This window comes from Danaus plexippus, assembly GCF_018135715.1.
Source record: "Danaus plexippus chromosome 16 unlocalized genomic scaffold, MEX_DaPlex mxdp_23, whole genome shotgun sequence".
NCBI classification, from domain to species: Eukaryota; Metazoa; Arthropoda; class Insecta; order Lepidoptera; family Nymphalidae; genus Danaus; species Danaus plexippus.
The window spans coordinates 4,684,248-4,706,181 of NW_026869851.1; the positions used below are offsets into that span (position 1 = coordinate 4,684,248).

The 21,934-nt window shown below is 41.1% G+C and overlaps 4 protein-coding genes across 4 annotated transcripts; 1 reads left to right on the forward strand and 3 right to left on the reverse strand.

Annotated features, from left to right (window-relative positions):
- Positions 1 to 495: 495 nt before the first annotated feature.
- LOC116771860 (protein KRI1 homolog) lies at positions 496 to 6,824 on the reverse strand. The gene is given in 13 exon segments (XM_032663846.2): positions 496 to 635; positions 638 to 1,286; positions 1,288 to 1,318; positions 1,524 to 1,693; positions 1,903 to 2,184; positions 2,367 to 2,452; positions 3,314 to 3,449; positions 3,888 to 4,097; positions 4,244 to 4,382; positions 4,945 to 5,084; positions 5,908 to 6,044; positions 6,295 to 6,498; positions 6,573 to 6,824. Coding segments are annotated over 13 exon segments (2,382 nt in total). The 5' UTR covers positions 6,694 to 6,824; the 3' UTR covers positions 496 to 558.
- Positions 6,825 to 7,099: 275 nt separating this feature from the next.
- LOC116771926 (cleavage and polyadenylation specificity factor 73) lies at positions 7,100 to 17,671 on the forward strand. Its single transcript, XM_061528141.1, has 16 exons — positions 7,100 to 7,364; positions 7,674 to 7,737; positions 8,640 to 8,737; positions 9,071 to 9,199; positions 9,284 to 9,461; positions 9,772 to 9,861; positions 10,191 to 10,341; positions 10,825 to 11,000; positions 14,528 to 14,657; positions 14,878 to 15,053; positions 15,360 to 15,500; positions 15,777 to 15,885; positions 16,143 to 16,327; positions 16,826 to 16,957; positions 17,320 to 17,442; positions 17,515 to 17,671. Exons 1-16 carry the CDS (start codon positions 7,291 to 7,293, stop codon positions 17,614 to 17,616), a joined length of 2,058 nt encoding a protein of 685 aa, XP_061384125.1. The 5' UTR covers positions 7,100 to 7,290; the 3' UTR covers positions 17,617 to 17,671.
- Positions 11,035 to 13,403, reverse strand: LOC133318692 (delta(24)-sterol reductase-like). Its single transcript, XM_032663925.2, has 4 exons — positions 13,125 to 13,403; positions 12,843 to 13,036; positions 12,486 to 12,753; positions 11,035 to 12,201 (listed from the first exon to the last, which is right to left on the reverse strand). The coding sequence occupies exons 2-4, from the start codon at positions 13,029 to 13,031 to the stop codon at positions 11,051 to 11,053; spliced, it is 1,608 nt and encodes a 535-aa protein (XP_032519816.2). The 5' UTR covers positions 13,032 to 13,036; positions 13,125 to 13,403; the 3' UTR covers positions 11,035 to 11,050.
- Positions 17,667 to 21,934, reverse strand: LOC116771924 (general transcription factor IIH subunit 4). Its single transcript, XM_032663929.2, has 10 exons — positions 21,569 to 21,934; positions 21,304 to 21,408; positions 20,804 to 20,935; positions 19,989 to 20,174; positions 19,591 to 19,663; positions 19,396 to 19,503; positions 19,154 to 19,237; positions 18,625 to 18,815; positions 18,438 to 18,552; positions 17,667 to 17,996 (listed from the first exon to the last, which is right to left on the reverse strand). The coding sequence occupies exons 1-10, from the start codon at positions 21,718 to 21,720 to the stop codon at positions 17,712 to 17,714; spliced, it is 1,431 nt and encodes a 476-aa protein (XP_032519820.1). The 5' UTR covers positions 21,721 to 21,934; the 3' UTR covers positions 17,667 to 17,711.

The window sequence follows — 21,934 nt, forward strand, 5'->3', positions numbered from 1 at the left end:
CGCTCACACACACACACATACACACTTGCAACTCCTACACTTCTCTTACAAGCGTAGTAATAATTTACTGAATCCTGTCTGCTAGAAATTAATCGATGTCCACGATACAGGCCGAGCCTAGTGTGGACAGCAACGTTTACTGTAAATGGCACTGTAAAGTGTTTTGTTGAAGTTAGAAGTTTAGTCAAATTTAATTAAAGACAATTTTCGTGATAGTGTTCGAGAGTAATAGTTTAAAGCTCATCCGCTAGTTCCAGTTAGTCAGATGTCTGCCTGGGGTCGTTTATGTAAACAAACCATTTTGCAATGCACAAGCAGTGTCTGCTCTTGACTCACGTCTATACTCTACGTGTAACTTCCCAATGGACTGTGTATATAATGCCTCGTCATTTGTAACGCTACAGTCATAAAAACTGAATTTTAACAAAAATATTTCTTCGCTAGTAATAACCGATGACGCCATGACTTCCGAACTAAAGCTAAGTCTAATAAATATTTTTTTTAAACAGATATTTTAATAATATATTTGTTGTTATATACACATATCTTAATGTTACATTAAAACTTCTTGTATTTCAAGAAACTCCTATACTTCTTAGGGTTCAGACCGTACGCTTTCAGTCGCTCGTCGGAAGCTTACTCAAGGGATCAGAGCTAGTGTTGTTCTTTCCCTTGTGTGATATTTTTCTGTCAGCTGTATTCTTCTTCTTCTTTATTTCATTCGGTTCCGCGTCTAATTTTCTCTTCCGGTTATTGTTTTTACTTTTCATTTCACTATCAATCTGTGTTTCTGTGAAGTCTACTGTCGACAGCACATCTTGTTTCTGTTTCTTCTTCTTTCTTCGTTTCTTCTTACTCTGTGCTGTGTTCACTTCCGTACAGATAGTGTCTCCTGTAACCTCGTCCGTATCTTTTTCTTCGTCTTCCCGATCATCAACATGTCCTGTTCCATTCGTCTGTTCGTCTCCAGGGACCTCTGTCTCACTAACACTGTCACTGCTTATTTCTTTTTTTTGCTTTTTATTTTTCTTGGTGTTCAAGTCTCCAGCTCTATGATCTTGGTTGCTTGTCGTCGTTTGATCTGCTACATGAGGGTCACCATGCTCTATGTTCTGCATTTCTTCTTTATTCCTTTTCTTCTTCGTTTTTCTTTCTTTTTTCTGTTTTTCGTGTCCATCACTATCTTCCACGCTATCATTATTTCCATTATTATCATTATCATTAGACCCCTCATTATCAATTTCATTATTTTCTACATCTTCTTGTTTCTTCTTCTTTTTTGATAGTCTTCTCTAATGGGACAACTATTTCTGGTTCACTGTAAATTATGTAAGACCGTATTAGATAAAATCTTTTCCTTGCAAACTTAAATGCCTTAATAGGATATAATTTTCGATATTTCTGTGTTTTCTTTGTATTAAATTTGAAATAATCTAATAAGTTTCATTTTTATTTTGTAAACAGTCAAATGGGAGTGTTAATAAATTTAATTTTTATATCCAAACTATCTTAGTAGTACGTACTCCGGCACTCCTCGGAACAGACTGGGCAGTATCTTCTTCTTGAGCCTATCGTCGGCCGCTTTCTGTGTGTATGAGTGAACTTCACTCTTCTCAACATTCTCTGGTCTGTACTTGACGATCTTCTTGAGAGGGACCCATTGGGTCAACTCTTTGTCGTCCGCCAGAAGGATCTAGAAACATAAAGTAGCATATTTAACATTTTTTTTTGGATTCATTAATATTGTCATAATAAATAAAATTTATTAAAATAGCTAAAAAAAAAAATTCACCTTCGACTTTTTTTATGTACATAAGAATTTATAATTTGGCTGTAGAATGTTTTATGTTAAAACAACAGAACGGTTCGATGCTATTACAGTATCGTCCTTGTAGGGCTTACCTCCTCCACAGTCAGGCCGTAGTTATTGGGGACGACCTGCCTGTACTTGAACCTGGTGGGCAGGTCCCCTCCGATGATGTCTTCGCAGTCCATCTTGTAATACTCCTCCATGTACTGGGAGTATGTCTTGTCCACCTCCGGTACGAACTTAGGTTTCTGTTCCGAGAGCAGCTCGGCCAGCTTGGACTTCTTCTTCCTGTTCCGTTTCTTCTTGGCCATGTTGCTCGTCAGTTCCTCCAGTAAAGTCTCCCTCGCCTTCTTCGGGTCGTAGTCTGCGTCCATCTGTCCAAACGTTAAAGATGATCGTTCATATCAAACAATCATTTCCCGAGGGGATTCAAAGACTTCTCAAAGCACACTTATTGTTATAATTTATCAGCGTTGTAGGTCCTTCTAAGGTTCATGTCATTTCTTTAAATTACTTATATATTAAAGTTAGACAAAATATAAGGTTTCTAACTCACATTAAAGTCCTCGTCCTCGCAATGTGGTCCGTCATGCTCATTCTCGTCAGGAGCGTTCTCTTCATGCTCGTATTTATCCCAGTTCTCTAAGAGACGTATACACTTGTTAGAATTAGTATTTATATTCCATGACACTATTTGTCTGAAGTATAAAGACGGTTAAGTCAACTCTGGTCCTTATATTTGTTCTGAACCTGGTAGTTTCGGATGTAGCAGAAAATACCGAACTGGAAAGTTGGGCTAAATTGTTTGATTATAAAATTATTGCATCTGTAATGAGACGCTCGCGGCGGTCGGTGATCAGTGTGTTATTAATTTGTTTTAATGAAAAGAAAAGAAAAGTTATGGAATCTGAATTGGAGGAGAGTAGGTACTGAACGGATGCGAGAGTTACGTAAACTGAGTACACCACGGAATCTAATATGAAGCTAACGGATGATCAGATCAACGCGCTAGGAAAGATCCGCGAAGGATCGTCTGGAACCAAGTAAAGCAAGAAATAGAAAAAAAATAACATCCCTAAATAAACAAATTTAATTTTAAACGATCGACTCATACCTCGGCAAAAAAGAGCCAAATAATTAAGAGACACCTCGTAACCACCTCACCTTCCATGGGTATTTTCAGATTGTATAGAACGGAGCTGCCTTTACCTCTCGATGGGAAGTAAAAGAAAAATGTCCCTTAGAAATAGCTTAACAACTCAAAGAGATTTTCGAGACCGCACATTACTACAAACCCGCTTGTCTCAGTGGCTGACTAGTTCCCGACCCCCCACTGGCCGATAAGTAAGAGAAGTGATAGTTTGTGCATTAACTCTCAGCCATCAAATGCAATCTTTTATTGGCTTATAAAGAAGCTATGAACACGGCTGCGGTCTCGCCCTGAGATTATTATTACAAGTTATAAAGCGAGCATTTAATTTAATAATGTTCCTAAGGCCTCACCGATCTCCAGCTCCTCGTCCAGGTCAGGGAACACTGGTTTCTGTTCGTCCACATCTCCGTAGTACTCGTCATCAAACAGAGCCTTCATTCTTCTGTCATGTTCCTCGGGGTCGAAGTCGCCTTCTATGTCCTCCTCCTGTGATGAGTGATATTATTTTATGGCAACATTTTGATTATAAAAAATCAATCGCTTTGTGATACAAAACAATAAAAAAAAATATATATAACTAAGACGTCGTTATAGGTGGGATTCCAAACCTCGACATTTAAGATGTCAGGTCTCAGTCCCTGACATTGAATCCATCGCGTGTCGTGTTTCAGATGTGTTTATTCTACGTCTATACGGCACGATGGAGAGTCTATCTTATAACACAATAACTACTTTTCTAACAGTTATATAGCAACTGATAAATAGACAAAATAAATGCCAGCTTTTAGGTAGTTTGCAATTTTTAGGTAACCTATTCGTTATGAAGAAAGTCGACATTTCTTGAGATTCCTTAAGGCGAGTTTTCTGAAGATGCATTCCATGTCCTCAGACAACCACCAACTACAACATATTAACATAACTCACCCTGAACGCCAGCTCCTCGTTGCCGGTGACTTCCTTGATCCTAGCGATCTTTTCCTTGATTTCCTTCAACTTGAGCGCCTTCATCCTCGTGATCTCCTCCATCTTCCTCTGTTTCTCCTTCTCTTTCCTCTCTTTCACTTCGGCTCGTTTTTTGGCTCTGCTCGTATCTTTGGGCCGGATGTGGTTCATTGTGCGGGGAAAGCGTTTCAACTGGAATGAGAAGCGTTTTAACCGTAAATATCAGATTATCATAAGTACACGTTTCACACGCCCGCTCATCACTATAATGTTAATGTACAGGATTCCAAGTGTCGGATCACAAATGATAAACACAAGTGAACGTGAGGTGTTCATACAAACTCCTGGTCGGGTTCCTCGAAGCGGAAGTTGTAGGCTCTCTCGAACTGCCCCTGTTCCTCGACTCTCTTCTCGTCTTCCTCCAGCTCCTCGTCGTCTCGGAGCTGGCTCGCTGCTGCTGGACCGTCCTCGAGGTATCTGGATGAATGGGAACAAAAACATACATACACTACACTATATAGTCCTAACAGAATACGAATATTATCGTTAAGTTAAGAGACGCAATATTACTGGGACAAGTAAATATTGAGAAGAAATATAAGTGGACCCGTTTAAACACTGACGAAAGCTGTGTTCATATTAAATGATGTATGATATGTACGGGTGTGATAATAATAATAACTTTGATCGCATTACGTGAAAGTAAGTTTTACGAAACGGCAACAAAACAACCACTAAAATACCAATCTCTGACGTACGTGGGACGTGGACATTTTAAGAAAACTAAGGTAGAGTAAATATTACAAGTAACTGCTTTATAAAGCAATGTGGACAGGAGACTGTTGATGGACGAATTAAGATGCTTATTATTAAGTGAGATACATCGATGGCAAAGAAGTCGTCGTTGAAGAGACGCGCCATTTCTGAATATTAAGTTTTAACATTATCAATTACATACTTTGAAAGTGAACAACTTCCTCGGGAAGTTCACTGTCTTTATCATTGAAGGTATTATAGTAATATGGTTGAAGTTACGGACCTTTTATTCAATATGTAGTCTCTCAGGAAGGCCTCTCCCTCGTTGAGGTTTGGGTCGCTCCACAGAGCACGCAACGGAGCCAGCTCAGCCTCATCCTCCACATGCTCTACACTCCCCGTCAGGAATGCCTTGAGGTCACTCTACAAAACACAGTAGAGTCATAGCCCTTGTTATTATATTCTTAGTACACCAAAATACAGAAAAAAACAAAATAATTGTATATAGAAAAGATGGCTGATACTATCAAACTCCTGAGTTCCCCCCATCAGAAATGTTACCACAATAAGATACAGCTAGCAAATCCTGTGTACATTGAGGTCACTATACAAAAACATTAAGGAATTGTTGACAGAGTACATACACATTAATCTCGCCTGCTCATGGTTATAGTTGGTTTAAAGTAACCAAAATATTGGGAAAATATACATTAAAATAATTAAATCATATAATCACATGCAAAAAACATTGTTTTGTTTCAATATATCAATGATCGGTTAAATAAAAGGTGATTTATTGCCAGTGGCCATTACTACTTTAAGGATTCAAAACATTTATATGGTTGAAGGAGAGCTGTCGGTGATGACACAATATTGGAAGAAAAATAAGACAGAGCTCACACTCTGGTTTTCTTTTAAGTTTTGACTATTTTATCATTTTATCTGCACCACAGATACACAATACACATAACACATATACGAAGACGGAACAAGTACGTCTTTGTATATGATCACACTGAGAACATCTAAGGAGACTTTGAAGCAGTCTTATAAAACAATGACTCAAACATCACCATCACTTTCAATATAAACCAAGAGATACAACTTACTATAATATATTATCTTTGTACAGACATTTGTCATTAGAATCCCAGTCTTATGTCACAAAAGACGTGAGACTGCCTGTAATAACACATAAAATAATATTGTATTGAGGTTATTTATATCATGAAGTGTGTCAGTTTACCTTTTGATCCTTCAGCTCCTGAGCATCACCCCCTGGGTCCTCTATATCCGCCTTCTTCTCAATGCTAAAGATATTTCCATCATCTTCGTCATCATCACTTTCACCAAAAGTTAACTTTTTAGTCTCTGGTTCCTTTTCTATAAACATACATCGTTTACACAATTACATTTTGTTTTTTTCATAATTTATATATTTAAGTCTAGCATTTATTTAAAACTGACAAGTGTTATTTAAGAAACACTATTAGTTATATCACACAGTTATTTCAAAAAACACATACAAAAGGCAATATTATATTAATTTATGAAATAACTATTGTAACTCAACATAAAACAACACCCTACTTTTGTTTATCTAAGAGTCTGCATATTATATTAAAAATATCACCTTTTTCCTTCTCCACTCTCTCATCAAAGAATTTGTAATTGGGGTCATAGATTCTAGGGTCCTTGGTTTTCAACAGTGATAGGGTCTTCAGGAACTGCTTCTCCACTTCCTCCGATATTTCTGGAGCCTCGTCACTTTCGTCTTCACTGTCAGAAGCGACAGACGCATCCGAGTTAAGTGCTTTGGAACCATATTTTTGTTCCACTGTAAAAATAGTGAATATTTAAGAAATAACATTAACAATTTTTCTTTTTAACTACATATAAATAGAACCATACGTTTATACAATTCTTCTTTTTCTCGCCAGGTGTCGTACTTTTTGGCGTATTCGTTTTCTGTTTTTAAGGTAACTTCCTCATCAGATTCCTCATCAAAAAGCTTCTTTTTTTTAGTCATCATATACTCTTGTAATATTATACCATATGTTATGCAAAAGGTGATTATTAAATTAAAGAACAAATATGTATAACCAAAGAATGTAAATACACAAGCATGTTCAATCTTTAGTGTGCTGTGTTCAAATTTTTAACTTATTATAATTTTTCTGTCAAATTCAGATAAATTGTCAAATTTTTTTTTTGTTTATGCTATGGCATCTTACAAGTAAATAAGTTTTAGAAGTTAATATTCCTTATTGCAGAGAACAACGCATATATTAATAATATTTTCAGTTTTGAAAATTAACATTTATAATACCAATCTTTTAATATCAAGAAAAAGATGGTAATGGAAGCATTGATTCAGGTCTACAAACATTTACAAATACAAATTTATAAGTATATTGTGAAAGTTATTTTTATTTTTTGTTCGTACACCCATAAGAAAGAATGTGTGCCTACAAGCTTGAAATATATTAGGTAAAATGGCAACATTACTATAACCTCGTTGCCCACCGGTGTATACTGTTTGTGTATAGTGTCAAACGATTGTATTTTTTTTTTTGTAATTTTTTAGTATGTTACTTATGTGTTAAGGATAATTCTCGTTAAAAACAAAATGACTACTAACCCCAGAAGAGGCACCGATCCCGTGCCAATGGAAGAAAGTGATCAACTCACTATAAGACCATTGTAAATATTGCTTTTAATAAATGTTTCTATATGATTCCATGTTTCATTTTCGTACTAAGTTCTACCCAATGATCCTCTTTTTTTTAATTTGCTGATGTATTTGTTAACAACATGCGATTATTTGATGAAAAGTACAATGAGTCTTACATTTTGTACTCTTAATTTTTCTAACAATCAGTGTATATAAGTCTTCTGGCAAAAAAAATCATATAAAACTTGAATTGAATGTTATTAAAAAGTAATTTCATGCTGCACTTAAGTTGAAAAAAGTTCGTAAGGATAAAAACAGGCAAAACAATTATTTTTCAGGGGAGCTGGTCAAGAAGTGGGCAGATCCTGCATCATGTTAGAATTTAAAGGAAAGAAAATAATGGTACTGAAGAAGATTTATTATAATCTAAATCCGACAATTTGCTTTATACATTTATAGACTTAATAATTTTAAATACTATTCGGTTTTAAATTATATGTAAGTTAGTGTGTTGGCATCTAGACTAGACATATTTCTGTATTCGCAAATTTTAAAGAGCATTGTGGTTAATAGAGCTTATGGTTCCTTGGGAAACTAACATCTCCAAAGATGATGGTATGACCAGAACAAGTATTATCAGCTAAATCTCTCTACAACCTATTAGAAGACTTGGGCCTGTCCAGAACTAATATCAATTCATTATTAAACGTACTTTGAAAGCAGTCCTAGTAGGTTTGTTTCAAATTTGGTTAGGTAGAAAGAGGAGCTTAGTTGTTGGAGGTAAGCATTTAGCTCTTTAAAACTACATGTGGGTCAACACAAGTCCAAGGCACTGTTGAAGCTCCTCTCCCTGCGACACAACGGACCCCGCACCCGCATGGTGAATCCTTTGAATATGGATATGTTTTCTTGTACTTAAAATACACTCCATGAATGTTATAGTAGTTACAAATATCAGTATAATAAATTATGTACATTCATTAAGATTGGCACAAATATCATAGACACAATTATTATTTGGAAAATAAATTCAACTGCTCTCAGACTGCTGCGGCCCGGTGGACTTAACCATAATAACAACAACCTAGTGCAGTGATGGGCTAAGACTGATTACCATTGTTAAGTTATTTTACACAATCCTAATTCCTAACACCGAGCTGACTTCTCAAACAACATTTTTGATAAAATAGAAATTTTCTTCCGACTATTTATAAAACATGAATGTGTTAAGTAACAAATTAATGTCTAAACTGTAGTATTGAGCTTCCATAAACATTTGTATATTGTTATATATCTCATTCTAGTTGGATTGTGGAATCCACCCCGGCCTGTCGGGGATGGATGCTTTACCATTTGTGGATCTCATAGAAGCTGATGAAGTGGATCTCTTGTTGATATCACAGTAAGGTTTAAGTGTTTATAAGGATATATATAACCGGAGTGTCTGTTTGTAATATTTCAATCAGCATTTCACTTTTAGTCTTTGAAATGACTGGACTGATTTTGATATGACTTTCAGTCATGTAGCTGATATAATAAGGAGTAACTTGATCAACTTTTCGAAGATTTTTTATTACCTGCGGGCAAGTCGCGGGTACTGCAAGTCTTTCTTTATTTATGTAATGCAATAGTTAATTATGTAAAAATATCAATTTACTAAGCTTCCCATACATACATACAATGTTTCATATACTCGTATATGCGTACAGTCTTCTAACATATATTCCGTGTTCAGTTTCCACCTGGACCACAGCGGGGCGCTGCCCTGGTTCCTCACCAAGACCTCGTTCAAGGGCCGCGTGTTCATGACGCACGCCACTAAGGCGATCTACCGCTGGCTCGTCTCGGATTATATTAAAGTTAGGTGAGGCATTCGTTTGACATATTTGCATGTAGGAGCTGCTTTTAAGAGAACTTTTTTATTTTCATTGTTACGATGTCTCCCCAGCAACATATCTACGGAGCAGATGTTGTACACGGAATCCGACCTGGAGGGGTCCATGGATCGTATAGAGACCATCAACTTCCACGAGGAGAAGGACGTGAGGGGCGTGAGGTTCTGGGCGTACAACGCGGGCCACGTGCTGGGGGCGGCCATGTTCATGATAGAGATCGCCGGAGTCAAGGTCAGTGTCCGACTACCTTCTACTACTACTACTTCTTGATACGTGGCTGTTTCACATTAATCATTATTTATTTTTGCGAGAAGACAACTATTTCTGAGACAAGAAACCATTTATATGACAAGTCACATTGCGAATGCTGTACCTTAAAAAAGCTGATTGGTGCAGTGACCGCGGCTCGGTTAGCTTTGATGAGAGTTATAAGCGATCATGATATAGTTAAATGAAGAGTGACCCGGCACCGCCGGCCGCCCGTCTCATATAAGTTAACTGTGGTGTTTACAACTGAAGCAGTAACATTTTCTACGTGAAGGTGCTGTACACGGGCGACTTCTCGCGGCAGGAGGACAGACATCTGATGGCCGCGGAGATCCCCACCGTACACCCGGACGTGCTGATAACGGTGAGTTCCCTGCATCATCACACATAGCCGCGGATATAGAACGATCGCACATTTCTAGAAACCAATGTGGTGAAAAGAAAGTGTTTCTGAATCGCTCCTCGTGGAACACCCTGCATTTGTGGTACATTTCCAAGATTATATACTTACTGTATTGGAGATTAAATAAGGAAAAATTAAACTCTCAATTTCTTATGTAGTAAGGCTTAAGCCTACACATTTTCCCTATAATGTGAGGACACGGGTTGTCATTGTTGAATCTCAGTATTTGATTTGATGTAATTTTGTTTGTTTGCGTTGGAACACCGTGCCTGGTCCCTCATCGCCACCAGGAGTCCACGTACGGCACTCACATCCACGAGAAGAGAGAGGAGCGAGAGAGTCGCTTCACCACGCTGGTGAGCGACGTGGTGGGCCGCGGGGGGAGGTGCCTCATACCCGTGTTCGCGCTGGGCAGGGCGCAGGAGCTGCTGCTAATACTGGGTAATATATACAACTCCTCACGACTCACTCCTCACGAGGCTACAAACTATATCGTTTTATGACTTGGAGTATAAATATCTGTCCTATTACAACAACGTAAGTTACTTTTGTGAACATGTTTGGTATCGGTTCAGTAGCTTTGAAATCCCCAAGTAACGTTAGTTTAAAATATATTTCGTAACTATAACTCAAACTTAGGGTGAGTGTTAGGCCTTACCGAAGAATTATCAAAAGATTGTCATAAAGGCCACTCATATATAAAGTAACATCTCCTGACGCTGAAATCGAATGGCCTTGAATATTTTACAGCGAACTGCAATGTATTTTCTCTCTTGTAGCTACCGGGTGGAGTAATTCCAATGAATATCGCTCAAAGGTGAATGTAACTCTTAGCGTGGAGTGTGTCAGAACATTTTCTCGCAATCAGTATAATCTTTCTTCGATAACGAACGTTACAAACCGTTGCATGCCCGTGTCCCCCAGACGAGTACTGGTCGCTGCACCCGGAGCTGCAGGACATCCCCATATACTACGCGTCTTCTCTCGCCAAGAAGTGCATGGCGGTGTACCAGACCTACGTCAACGCCATGAACGACCGCATCCGGAGACAGATCGCCGTCAACAACCCCTTCGTCTTCAGGCACATATCTAATCTGAAGGTGGGTGCGGAGGCTCCGCGAATTACAAACACGCTGTCCTGCTAATATATTTATTGACCGCGTATAACATTTCGTTCGCCGATAGAGAACACGTCGATTTCGGGCTTGACTTTATCGTAGAGGTGCGGGAAGGCTCCCTGGGCCATGTATTTGGTCCGCACCGCGTCGTACAGGCTCAGATCGAACATCTGGCCGAACTCTTCTCTGTCCATGAATATGTCTGCATACAGGAAGGAGTATCCTCCGACGTCGCGCGTGAACCGCTCCATCTCTCTCATGGCGGCCACGGCGTTGTAAGGTTTCTTGTGCTTCACTTTCCCGGGAACGCCGTACACTCCCAGGTCGTTGTACATGGCGTAGTTAGTCCCGGGAACTAGATATTTAGCGTGCGGTCTCCGCAGTTGCCCCGACAGCGGCCCGTGGTCTATTATTCTGCAAGGGTACACCAGCAGAGGAAATTTCTCGAACAGCTGGCTGGCGAGCTCGATTTGCTTTTCCAGCTCTTGAATGGGTAGGACGATGTCTTGGAACACCTGTCTCGTAAACGTATAAGCTCTAACGCCTGGTGTCGTCGTGAATTTGAGGAAGGCCGGTTTCGGCGGTAAGAGCCACCCGAAGAAGAGCCTGAATAGCGCATTGTTGCCGAACGGAATCATATCTTCCACGACCCAGAAGATAGGTCTGTTGTGGCGCAGCAGGTAGTCTCTCAAAGGGATCAATTCTTCTTTTTCGCCTTCTTCGAGGAAAGACTCGACATGTTTGTAAAACCACGGCTTATACCAACTGGAGCAGTGATTGACTGCGAGTCTCCCGTCATAGTCGGCGTACTCCCCCGTCATGACGACCGCTTCGTCCTTGCTGAATATCGTCCCCTCTATATAATCCGGGTGCCTTGTGGGTTCGGCTTCATGGGTTCCGGATAACTTTCTTATCAAGTCGCAGTAATTTTTCTGTCCTCGTACGGGCGTGTACTTGATTCTGATGTAGGGCTTCACTTTGACGATCTTCAGCGTCAGCGCCACAAGGAAGCCAAGACTTCCGTGCGACCAGGGCAGGGCTTTGTAGAGGTCAGAATACTCGTTGGTGGCCGTGGCGGTGACGAGCGAGCCGTCTCCTAACACCACCTCGTAGCTGGTTATAGTCTCGTGATAGAGGCCGGCCTTATGGGAGTGTGTGGACATCCCAGTCCCGAGGGCAAGACCTGACAAATAGTAACTTTCTTATATGTGATTTAAATGGTTTGCCCTCGCTTATAGGCAGTCTAAGTTAAACGTAATCATGGGAGGCATCAGGCAATGGCCTAAGAATGTGAAAAATATAGAGTTTCCATGTTATAAAAAGTAATAATTTTTCTTTAGAAATAATATTCGTTCGATATTTTGTGTTAGGCTTTGTCGGCCGCTCTCTCACAACGCGTACGATATAAATTGTAAACACATTTTTGTCTGTTATAAAAATACACAGTATGTATGTGCATGAGCTCACCACCCAAGGTCGCGTCGTCCAGTTCAATAGTGACGGCCAATGAATATCCTTTGGGTATGAGATATCGGGTAATGTCTCCGATGGTGACCATGGGCTCCACCCTCACAGTCCCGGCCTCCTCGTCTAGTTCCAGGATATCATACAGAGGGATGGGGACTTGATGGTGCAGGTGTTTCTGGAAGAAGGTTATCGAGAGGGACAGCCAGTTCGGCCGGGACGTACACAGCAGCCGTTTGTTTTTCGACGGGAGTTTGTTCCATTCTAAGACCTGGAATTATAAAGAAGCTCGAGACCCATTCGGAAATACAAGTTAACAATAACAACGAAAATGATGACTCAGGTTTTTTAATGTCACACCTGAGACTGTATACGCCGGACGGCGCTGTCATGTCTCTGAGGGTCGCTGGTCAGCCTGCGGGCGAAGGCTCTCAGTCTCAACAGTAACGTGAACAGGAAACTGGCGGGGAGGCAGAACGCGCACACCACCAGCGCTCTGTGATCCTCGAGCCATCTGATGATGTAGCTCTTCATACTGCTCGGTAGCATGGCGTCTAGAAAAAAAATTAATCTGGATGCTTGACTTGACCCTTTGAAAATTTCTTTGAATTCATAAATATAGCAGCTTTATGTTACACTGACCAAATTTACTATGAATTTAAGAGAACACTCTCTTCTTTCTAAATTAATTTTTTTAATTTGCATACAATCATAAATAATAAACTGCAGCTATGATCGCTACGTTCAATGCCACATATTTAAAATTCTTTACACACCCGGCTAGAACTAAATTAATTTAAATCACGACCAGTCCGCAGACTCGACACGCAGTAATTATTATAAATATGATAACAACAATTAACGTTCGATAAAAAAATTGATAACATGAGGTGTCGCTGTGATTCCAAATACAGTACTCTTCATTTGAGATCCCACCAGGCACCGGTGATAACGATTAGTCTAACATTATTTACTATAATATTGTAACGACTCCTGTTACTTCAAACGGCTTGTCAAGTTCGAACTTCGAAGTGGATCGGTCGTGTCGAGGGTTGTACCGTGACCCCGCCGTCGCTGATATTTAACGATAAGATTAAAAATTCCGCCGATGTAATGAAATAGTCGGATTAATTAAGGATATTAATATTTTATGATAGAAAAATTTAATACATAAGAGTCGAATGAAGTTTCAAATCGAGAATGATAATCAATACATCGGACTTATCTTCACTTCATTACAAATAGTCGGTCAAAAAAAACTTTTTTATAATTTTTTAACACTGTATTGTAACTTTGGTGCAATAAATATATTAAAATTTATAAATAATATGTCTGTACATTGAATATCGATATCAATAAATAAGGTACGAAATATCGATACCAACCTTGCTCCTCCAGACGTGTATGACAAACACTATCAGCAGCTGTCGAATATTAAGACGACCTTGACAATGTTCAACAGATACAAGACTCGTTATCTCCTCGGTGATAGTATTGAAACTGATTCGTATGATATAATGTTAATGAGGCGTTGAACTCGGGAATGTTAATGAGGCGTTGAACCAATATTAAAAATGATTGAGTATTGATCAAATTTTAAACGAGTCTTACCGGAATAGAATGAAATACATAGGATTTAAATATTTACCACACGTTTAATATTTTGTCCACATCGAAGTTAGACTTTATTAAAACAATGAATACCACTTGTTGTCGCTTTTGGCCGGATGTTACAACACTAAATACCTAACCTAACCACATTTCACCTTAAAATCGATCTATACAATAATGTTCTAATAACTCGTCAAGGTCATGTTTTTGTGCCACCTTTTGTTAATGTTTAGCTTTGTCAGCATGTGGCTCTGTTTGAAAAAAAAATATCAATACAACAATATTCTATAAAGTACCACAATATTTTAGCAAGAGCCACAAAATTTTCGCGAGTGCCACAATGTAATATTAAGTAAGACACCTTTTTGTTATCGAGTGCCACAGTATTTTGGTAAATTTCAGAATTATCTGAAATAGAATCATAATATTTCCAGGGCATCGATCACTTCGAGGACATAGGTCCGTGTGTGATTATGGCTTCCCCGGGTATGATGCAGTCGGGCCTCTCCCGGGAACTGTTTGAGTCGTGGTGCACGGATCCCAAGAACGGCGTCATCATAGCAGGTGATGATATATTATGTATCGACACCTCTTAATGCTACCGATACTGACGACAAGTCTCGCCTGCCTACAGACCTACAATTGATCTGGTGGAAGTTCCATCATTAGCTAAGAATATTTTTTTTTTATGTTGTTTTTATTAATTTAATACTTTTAGTAAAAGGAGTGTGGATCTCTTAAATTTTTCCAGGTCGTGATGTTTAATACTAAAAGTCCTTTCCAGGTTACTGCGTGGAAGGCACCCTGGCCAAAACTATACTGTCTGAGCCGGAAGAGATCACGACTATGTCAGGACAGAAACTTCCGCTGAAGATGTCCGTGGATTACATATCGTTCTCCGCGCACACGGACTACCAACAGACCTCAGAGTTTATCAACATTCTGAAGCCTCCTCATGTGGTAACTATTACAGGCTAACGTTTCTCTTATCACATGGCAGCCCTCTCAACACACTCGCAGCTCGGTCTGAGAGGACATCGCGAATACTTGTGATTTAAACCGTCTCTATGAACATTGTTAAATTGCAAAGAATTATTTTGTTGGTGTCTGACTAGCTGCCACTTGAAGAAGTGGCGGGAAGGTCGAGCAGACTCTGCGACTCTGATCGAGGAGTGGATTGAATAACAATAGTCAGAGGGGACGACACCTCCGTAGAACCTGGCCCAATGCTCCCTGGCCACCTGTGATATCGTCTCTGTATCCCAGGTGTTAGTTCACGGGGAACAGAACGAGATGTCTCGTCTGAAGGCGGCCCTGCAGCGCGAACACCGCGGCCGCCTCGCCATACACACGCCCAGGAACACGCAACAGCTGGCCCTCACCTTCAGAGGCGACAAGACCGCTAAGGTGAGTGCGAACAATATTGAGAAGATGTCAGGTCTCAAGCGACCGTCTCTGATCACTGCTCCATATGTATTGTAATATAAATATCTTAAACTCCCTCAAGCTCTGATCACGGAAGAGAGTCCCAACACAAAGCCCGCTACCTTCAAACCTTTCGTTATTTTACAAACATATCAATTCTAACGCTTTTAAAAGTTTTAGGTTCCGTGATAATTTTTAATGAGCCTCTATAAATACATTCCCCTGAATTTATTTAACTCGTATATTTCCGTCGTGAAGGTAATGGGGTCCCTGGCCATGGAGGCGCCGGTGCCGGGCGCACAGCTCCAGGGTGTTCTGGTCAAGAGGAACTTTAACTATCACATCCTGGCGCCCTCCGACTTGAACAGTGAGTCACTAGCGACGTCTAGAGCCGACAACAGGCAGAACGCTGTTGGGGGACTCGATTTGTATTAATTTTTAATATTTCAAGTAACTTTAGAAGCGATCATAGTGTCTCTAATAATAAGTTGATTGGTTTCCAAGACACTACAGATCAAAAACCTCCCAACAGATGTGATGTTTTCTCTATCCCATCGTATTAAGTCGCTACAGTAACAAGCCGTATTGTCCACTGTGTATGTGCGTGCGTTTTTCCCCGTCCAGAGTACACGGACCTGTCCCAGTCGTCGGTGTCTCAGCGCGTGTCGGTGTGGTGCGGGGCTCCGGTGGGTCTGGTCCGTCACGCCGTGATGCGCCTGGCGGGGCCCGTGGTGTTCCTGAGCGACACTCGCTGGAGGCTCTACGGCTGCATCGACCTCACGCTGGACCTGCCGCTCGTCACGCTGGAGGTACTACGCACGGACCCTTAACACTGCTCACAGCGACACACTACACACGGACAGTTCCGAGTTACCCGTTCATTAACACACGTGAAGACTATCGTGGGAGCTTTATGAATAAATATTGGAACCTACCCGCGTGGAGTTTGTCGGTGCTGACTCGTGATACGGAAGCCATTCCAGGAAATGTAGAGCAAAATAATGAGTTGTTCTTTAGGGAACTGATGTTGTAGAATAAATGTTTCTCTTTACAACAGAAAGAGCTAGAAAAATATGAACAATTAAAAATGACTAAAAATATGCATTCTTGGAAATCCAAATTTAGACACCTTGTTGTTGACCAACCACCAGTGATCGATCTAAGAGCGATCCGGATCACAAGAATCACAGCTAACAGCCACGAGACATTCGCGAATAAGCACGTCATTAATAAAATACAAGTGTGCTTCAAGGACGACACACCTACATACATATCATATACTTATATACCGCCCCCTCCCCGCCCAGTGGCAGGCGGCGCCGGTGTCTGACATGTTCGCGGACGCGGTGGTGGCGGCGCTGCTGGCGGCCCCGGCATCCGCCCCCGGGCCCGCGCCCAACGCGCCCCTCGCACACAAACTGGACAAGATGCATTTCAAGGTCCGTTCACTGAGCGCTCACAAGCCAGCTAGTATTCTTATTTACCCGCTTGCCGACCGGCGTTAACTCACTTAATATTAACTGCTGCTCGCTTGTTAATAAAATATTTTTTAAATAAAATATAACTCCTAACAAGATTTTTCTGACAGATTGCAAAATACAAATTATGAATCAGATATGTTTAAAGCGATCCCCTTCTCTCCCTCTTTTATTTCACCTGCGACTGTTATATTCGAGAGAAGGAATCCCTCTCATCTTCCGTTGGTCGTTTCCAATGCTATGATACATTTTTTCCTGACAACAACCTTGTGCGCTGTTCCATGACGTCACGCGGCGGGTGTGCTGGTGTGTGTTGTTCCCAGGAGTGTGTGATCGAGATGTTGTCGGAGATGTTCGGCGAGGCGGCCGTGGCCAAGATGTTCCGCGGAGAGCGACTCACGGTCACGCTCAACGAGCGCCAGGCGCACCTAGACCTCGCCACCATGGTGAGGCTCACTACACAGCTCGCTCTCTCTGAGACTTCCAGCTCTTCATATACATACTCTTCATACATCCAGGAGGTGAAGTGTCCCGAGGACGAGTCTCTGGAGCGCACGATCCAGTCCGCCATCAGCAAGCTGCACGCCGCCCTCTCGCCCGTCCGGCCTCCCGCACCCTGACGCCCCCTCGAGACGACCGTAACACTTTATTAATAAATAAAACAATATCATAGTAGACTGTCCATGTTTATTGAGCTCTCCCCCCCTCCCGCCTCCTAAGTGGCCTTGGAGTATCTCTTCCAGTATCTCTTGACGTCGTCGTGCGCCGCCCTGGCCACCACCATGGTGCGCGTCCTGTCCGCCGCCCACACTAGCGCGCCGGACGAGCGGCCGTAGTCCCTCAGCACGTTGAACTCGGCCTGGGACAGGAACTGGTTGTAGACGACGCCCTCCGTGTACGTGAAGCGGTTCCTCTCCGACTCCCACAGACGGATCTGGTCGAGGACGGTCGGCGGCAGCGACGACGACGACCTGATGCCGCCCTGGTCGGATTTCAGCATCTGGAGCGGGGAGACGACATCATTGATATCTTCGGTTTTCAAAGAGTTACTTCTATAGAACAATAAATATACACACGTTCACGGAGCCCGGCAGCGGCCGATACATTGAACGACAGAATATTACGTAACCTGCGATGACCTCCCGTGACGCAAGGAGACACAAACAAAAAGCGAGATTAAGGCAACGGCCCGCGCGCGCCGCTGGACGCGCCGCGAACATAACAGGATAAAACAACTTTTTATATTTCACAATTATTAATTATAGTTTTATGTTCACCCGGATGTTGCTTTTATCATTTTCTCATAATATGCTAAAGCTCGTTATATATGTGTGTGTATTGAAGAAACTCCGGAACGTTAACCAACGACGCGAAATCTCCGCTGTCGGCTCCGGCTAGAGGAGTGTGACAGTCCACAGAAATGCAAGTGGTCCGTCGGTACCTGGGGGTGAGAGTGCTGCTCCAGGTAGGTGATGATCTGCTGGGCGGAGATACCGCCGCGGAGGGCAGCGCGCACGGACTCGCGGGTCAGGACGCCCACCACCACGTTAGGGAACCTGAGAGACACCGGACGTGAAATAGACAGCGGCGGACCAGGCTATACTTGTCAGATCTCTACGTCGAAACACCTGTAGACTAGTTCAGTGAAGAGTCCCAGCAGCGCCACCTGCAGGGCGCTGGTGGTGTAGGCGTACACCCGGTAGTTGGTCTCCGCGATGATGTAGCCCGAGCTGGCGGCCGTCTGCAGGGGAGCCACGCCGTCCTTCACACACGTGATGTTCAGCGCCAGACGGGTCGGGTAGAATCGACCCGCTTTACGCTGACAACAAACAGTATTCTTACTAATTGTTTGTGTGGCACTAGATTTTGCCCGCGACAGCGTCTGCTTGGATAACAGATATTTGCTTAGAAAATTATTATAGTGGAAAACAGTTCGCGAAAAAAACTTCGCGTGAACCTGAGGGAACTGCTAGGAACTACCGATATAAATCATGGCATCACATATCTGACGTTACCCATACATTATAAGAAGGTTTCATAAAAAAGGTTCAGTATATATACGGTGCGAGCGCCATAGACACCGCAGCAAGAGTTGAGCAGTCTATTAGCATATGAGTCGTGCTGTAAGTATGCAAGGTGAAGGTTCATAGTTCACACCTTCCTCTGGTAGACGAGCCCAAACTCCCTCAGGTGCTGGAGGAACACCAGCATGTTGTTACTCATACCCTCCGTGCTGTAATCCTGAAACAATAGTACATATCTAAATCATATTCATTCTTCTGGAATTTTCTGTGTCAGTAACAAATTAATTCAGCTGGTCATAGTAAAAACCTAATGCAGATATCACTACAAGAATATAGTAGACACAGTGCAAACTGAGTGGGTGTTCATGTCAGTACCTTGCCGAGTGTGCTGAAGCTGAGCTGGTACAGGAAGGCGAGGCACTCCGCGGCGCTGAGACTGCGTTTTTCCGCCGTGTGCAGGTAGTGTTGGAGAAACAGCCATACCTTGAACAAATATATACCATACACTCCATACAACACACAGAGCTTGCCATAGAATAGTTTGAATATAGTTATTTCTGAGCCAAGTACCTGTTTAGCTGTACTGAGGAGCAGAAACTGGAATCCAGCTCTGGTTATAACAGCTGTGCCATCTTCTGCATCTCTGCAACATAACACTTGTACAACTACTATTATATTATATACAAGTCACTTTACAATCAAATCCTTGAGGACACCATTTCGTTTCTTCATTACCATCAGTAATGAGCTGGTTAAAATATTCCCCATGTACTTTGTTGAGAGCACACGATCGTTATAGCTCAGTTGACCAACTTCTGTTGGTGATTGATGCCAAAATAATACAACACCTTGTTACAACTTTGTTATATTTCTTTCGAAATCAGCCCTAGTATGGAAAAATTAAATGAAATATCCCTAAGTTACGTTTTAAATAGATGAAACAAATGTTATAGAATAGTTTAGTCCACCTGTTCATGAGTCCGGCCTGTAGCAGTATCCTGACAGCATCAGCACTGATCCCCTCGGTCTGTGTTGATCCCACCATGTAATGCAGAACACATTCCCAGCGTTCAAGAGCGTACGCGTCCAGGAATGACACATCACGAGCCTTGCCATCCGGTTCCAGAGAGGATGACATGCTCCATGGACGACCGCTGCCAATAAACATGATTATTATTATACATCAAAATGTGGTCCTTTGGAAGATATATTAGGTTTAGTTGACTTCTAAAACAATTTAAATAATGAGGCAAAAAAATAACTAGAGAACTTACATTAAAAAAGAAAGTTGTATAATGCTATCAGGGTACTAAACATGAAGACAGGCCAATATTGTACAGGGAAGTGCAGGTAGTCTTACTGGCCATGTACATTTAAGATATAACTGTTTATCTACATATTGAAACATCCTCTCCGGAGGGTCATTTAGTATTAAAATAAAGAAAACCTCGTCTTCCTCATTATATGTAAACAAAGTACAGGCTGAACACAGAAGGATAGAAGTTAATTGTGTCGATTATTATGATTATATTATGACATCTCGTCTGCCCGTGATCACAGTTGCTGAAAAGTAACCAAAACGTCGGGAGTATGTAGTTTTTTACAAAAATAAATCACGCGTAGTTTATCCGAAAAATACTAGTTTCATTAAAATGAATAAAACTCGCGAAAATCTTAGATCTCCTTAATTGTGTCGATGCACCATTTACAATAACCTGTGAGTTCAGTGAATCAGCCAGTCTAGTGTTATAATACAATATAGGTAAACAAATAAGGAAAATACCCTCCAAGAAGAGCAACTTTCAGATTCTTCTTAAAAGACTGTGAAAGCATCCATCCCGGCAGACCTCCAGGGATAGGAGCCTCCTGCCACACAGACAGCTCCGACAGAGCCTCGCAAGCTTTGTGTTGCTCTCTGGAATTAACATTAATATAAAATATTACTAATAATAATATGTCTCTGAGCTACCTCCTCTCTGAGCCTGAGAATCCATCTAATGTATTTATCATTCCTATATAAATTGATAATTTTTGCAGTTCTTTAATTCATCTGATCAATAGATCATAAAGTGATCATTTATGGAGGTCTGCTAGTGGTCTTATAGAAAGAAGGAAAAATGGAATCAGAACCTAGTATTCTAACATGTGATTTAAGTAAATAGTATGTTACTTTGTACAAGTAACATCAAGACACTCAAGTACTTTTGACTAGGTTATTAGTATTATAATATAAATAGTATTAAGTTTGACACTACCTAGTTTATACTAGGTGCACATACATACTTGGCATGAGTCTGTGTGACCCAAGAAGCAACCACTGCTTGAGGGACAGGTTGTTCTACAAACAGCAATCGGATCACAAAATGTCGGGCTAACTCAGGCAGTTCTCTGAAATTAATGGTTAAAATGTGTTAGACTTTCTAAGATATATCATACTTCTTATTTAAATATTTATCATATTTGATATTGAACCGGAGCAAAATACTAGCCGATTGTTGACTATAGTCTGTACATTTATATTCCCATATACAACAAGTACTAAACTTACCGATATACCGCTAAGCATATTGTGGGATAATTGTATAAGGTTTCGAGGAACTGAGGCGAGCGACTTTTCAAATATTCGTGAAGATCCTTGCATTGTAGTGTCGGGGAAGGATTTGTACTTGAAGAAGACTTTGACTTAGATGACTCTGACATTGTTTTGAACACTTAACTTATATTCAATGCAATAGTCAAATTACTTTTCACTATAATAAAAACATTTCAAACTTTTGCAAACTCCTCTGAATGGCGTAAATACTTGTGTTTTGTATATAACCCGGTTGACATTGACACTTGTAGTTGAGTGTTGACACTTGACCCTGTCTTGTCTTCGAAGGGTCGCGCGATGTTGCTATTGGCGGAAAGAGAC

What these genes read in the sequence shown, in the direction of transcription:
- LOC133318692 (XM_032663925.2), bottom strand. Translation starts at nt 13,031, where the DNA reads ATGCTACCGAGCAGTATGAAGAGCTACATCATCAGATGGCTCGAGGAT. An exon ending in TCCGGCGTATACAGTCTCAG is followed by an intron (nt 12,754 to 12,842) that starts GTGTGACATTAA and finishes TTATAATTCCAG; the next exon opens with GTCTTAGAATGGAACAAACT. An exon ending in GGACGACGCGACCTTGGGTG is followed by an intron (nt 12,202 to 12,485) that starts GTGAGCTCATGC and finishes ACTATTTGTCAG; the next exon opens with GTCTTGCCCTCGGGACTGGG.
- LOC116771926 (XM_061528141.1), top strand. Translation starts at nt 7,291, where the DNA reads ATGACTACTAACCCCAGAAGAGGCACCGATCCCGTGCCAATGGAAGAA. An exon ending in CAACTCACTATAAGACCATT is followed by an intron (nt 7,365 to 7,673) that starts GTAAATATTGCT and finishes ATTATTTTTCAG; the next exon opens with GGGAGCTGGTCAAGAAGTGG. An exon ending in TAGAGATCGCCGGAGTCAAG is followed by an intron (nt 9,462 to 9,771) that starts GTCAGTGTCCGA and finishes TTCTACGTGAAG; the next exon opens with GTGCTGTACACGGGCGACTT.
- LOC116771924 (XM_032663929.2), bottom strand. Translation starts at nt 21,720, where the DNA reads ATGTCAGAGTCATCTAAGTCAAAGTCTTCTTCAAGTACAAATCCTTCC. An exon ending in ATATGCTTAGCGGTATATCG is followed by an intron (nt 21,409 to 21,568) that starts GTAAGTTTAGTA and finishes CATTAATTTCAG; the next exon opens with AGAACTGCCTGAGTTAGCCC. An exon ending in AAAGTTGCTCTTCTTGGAGG is followed by an intron (nt 20,175 to 20,803) that starts GTATTTTCCTTA and finishes GTTTATTGGCAG; the next exon opens with CGGTCGTCCATGGAGCATGT.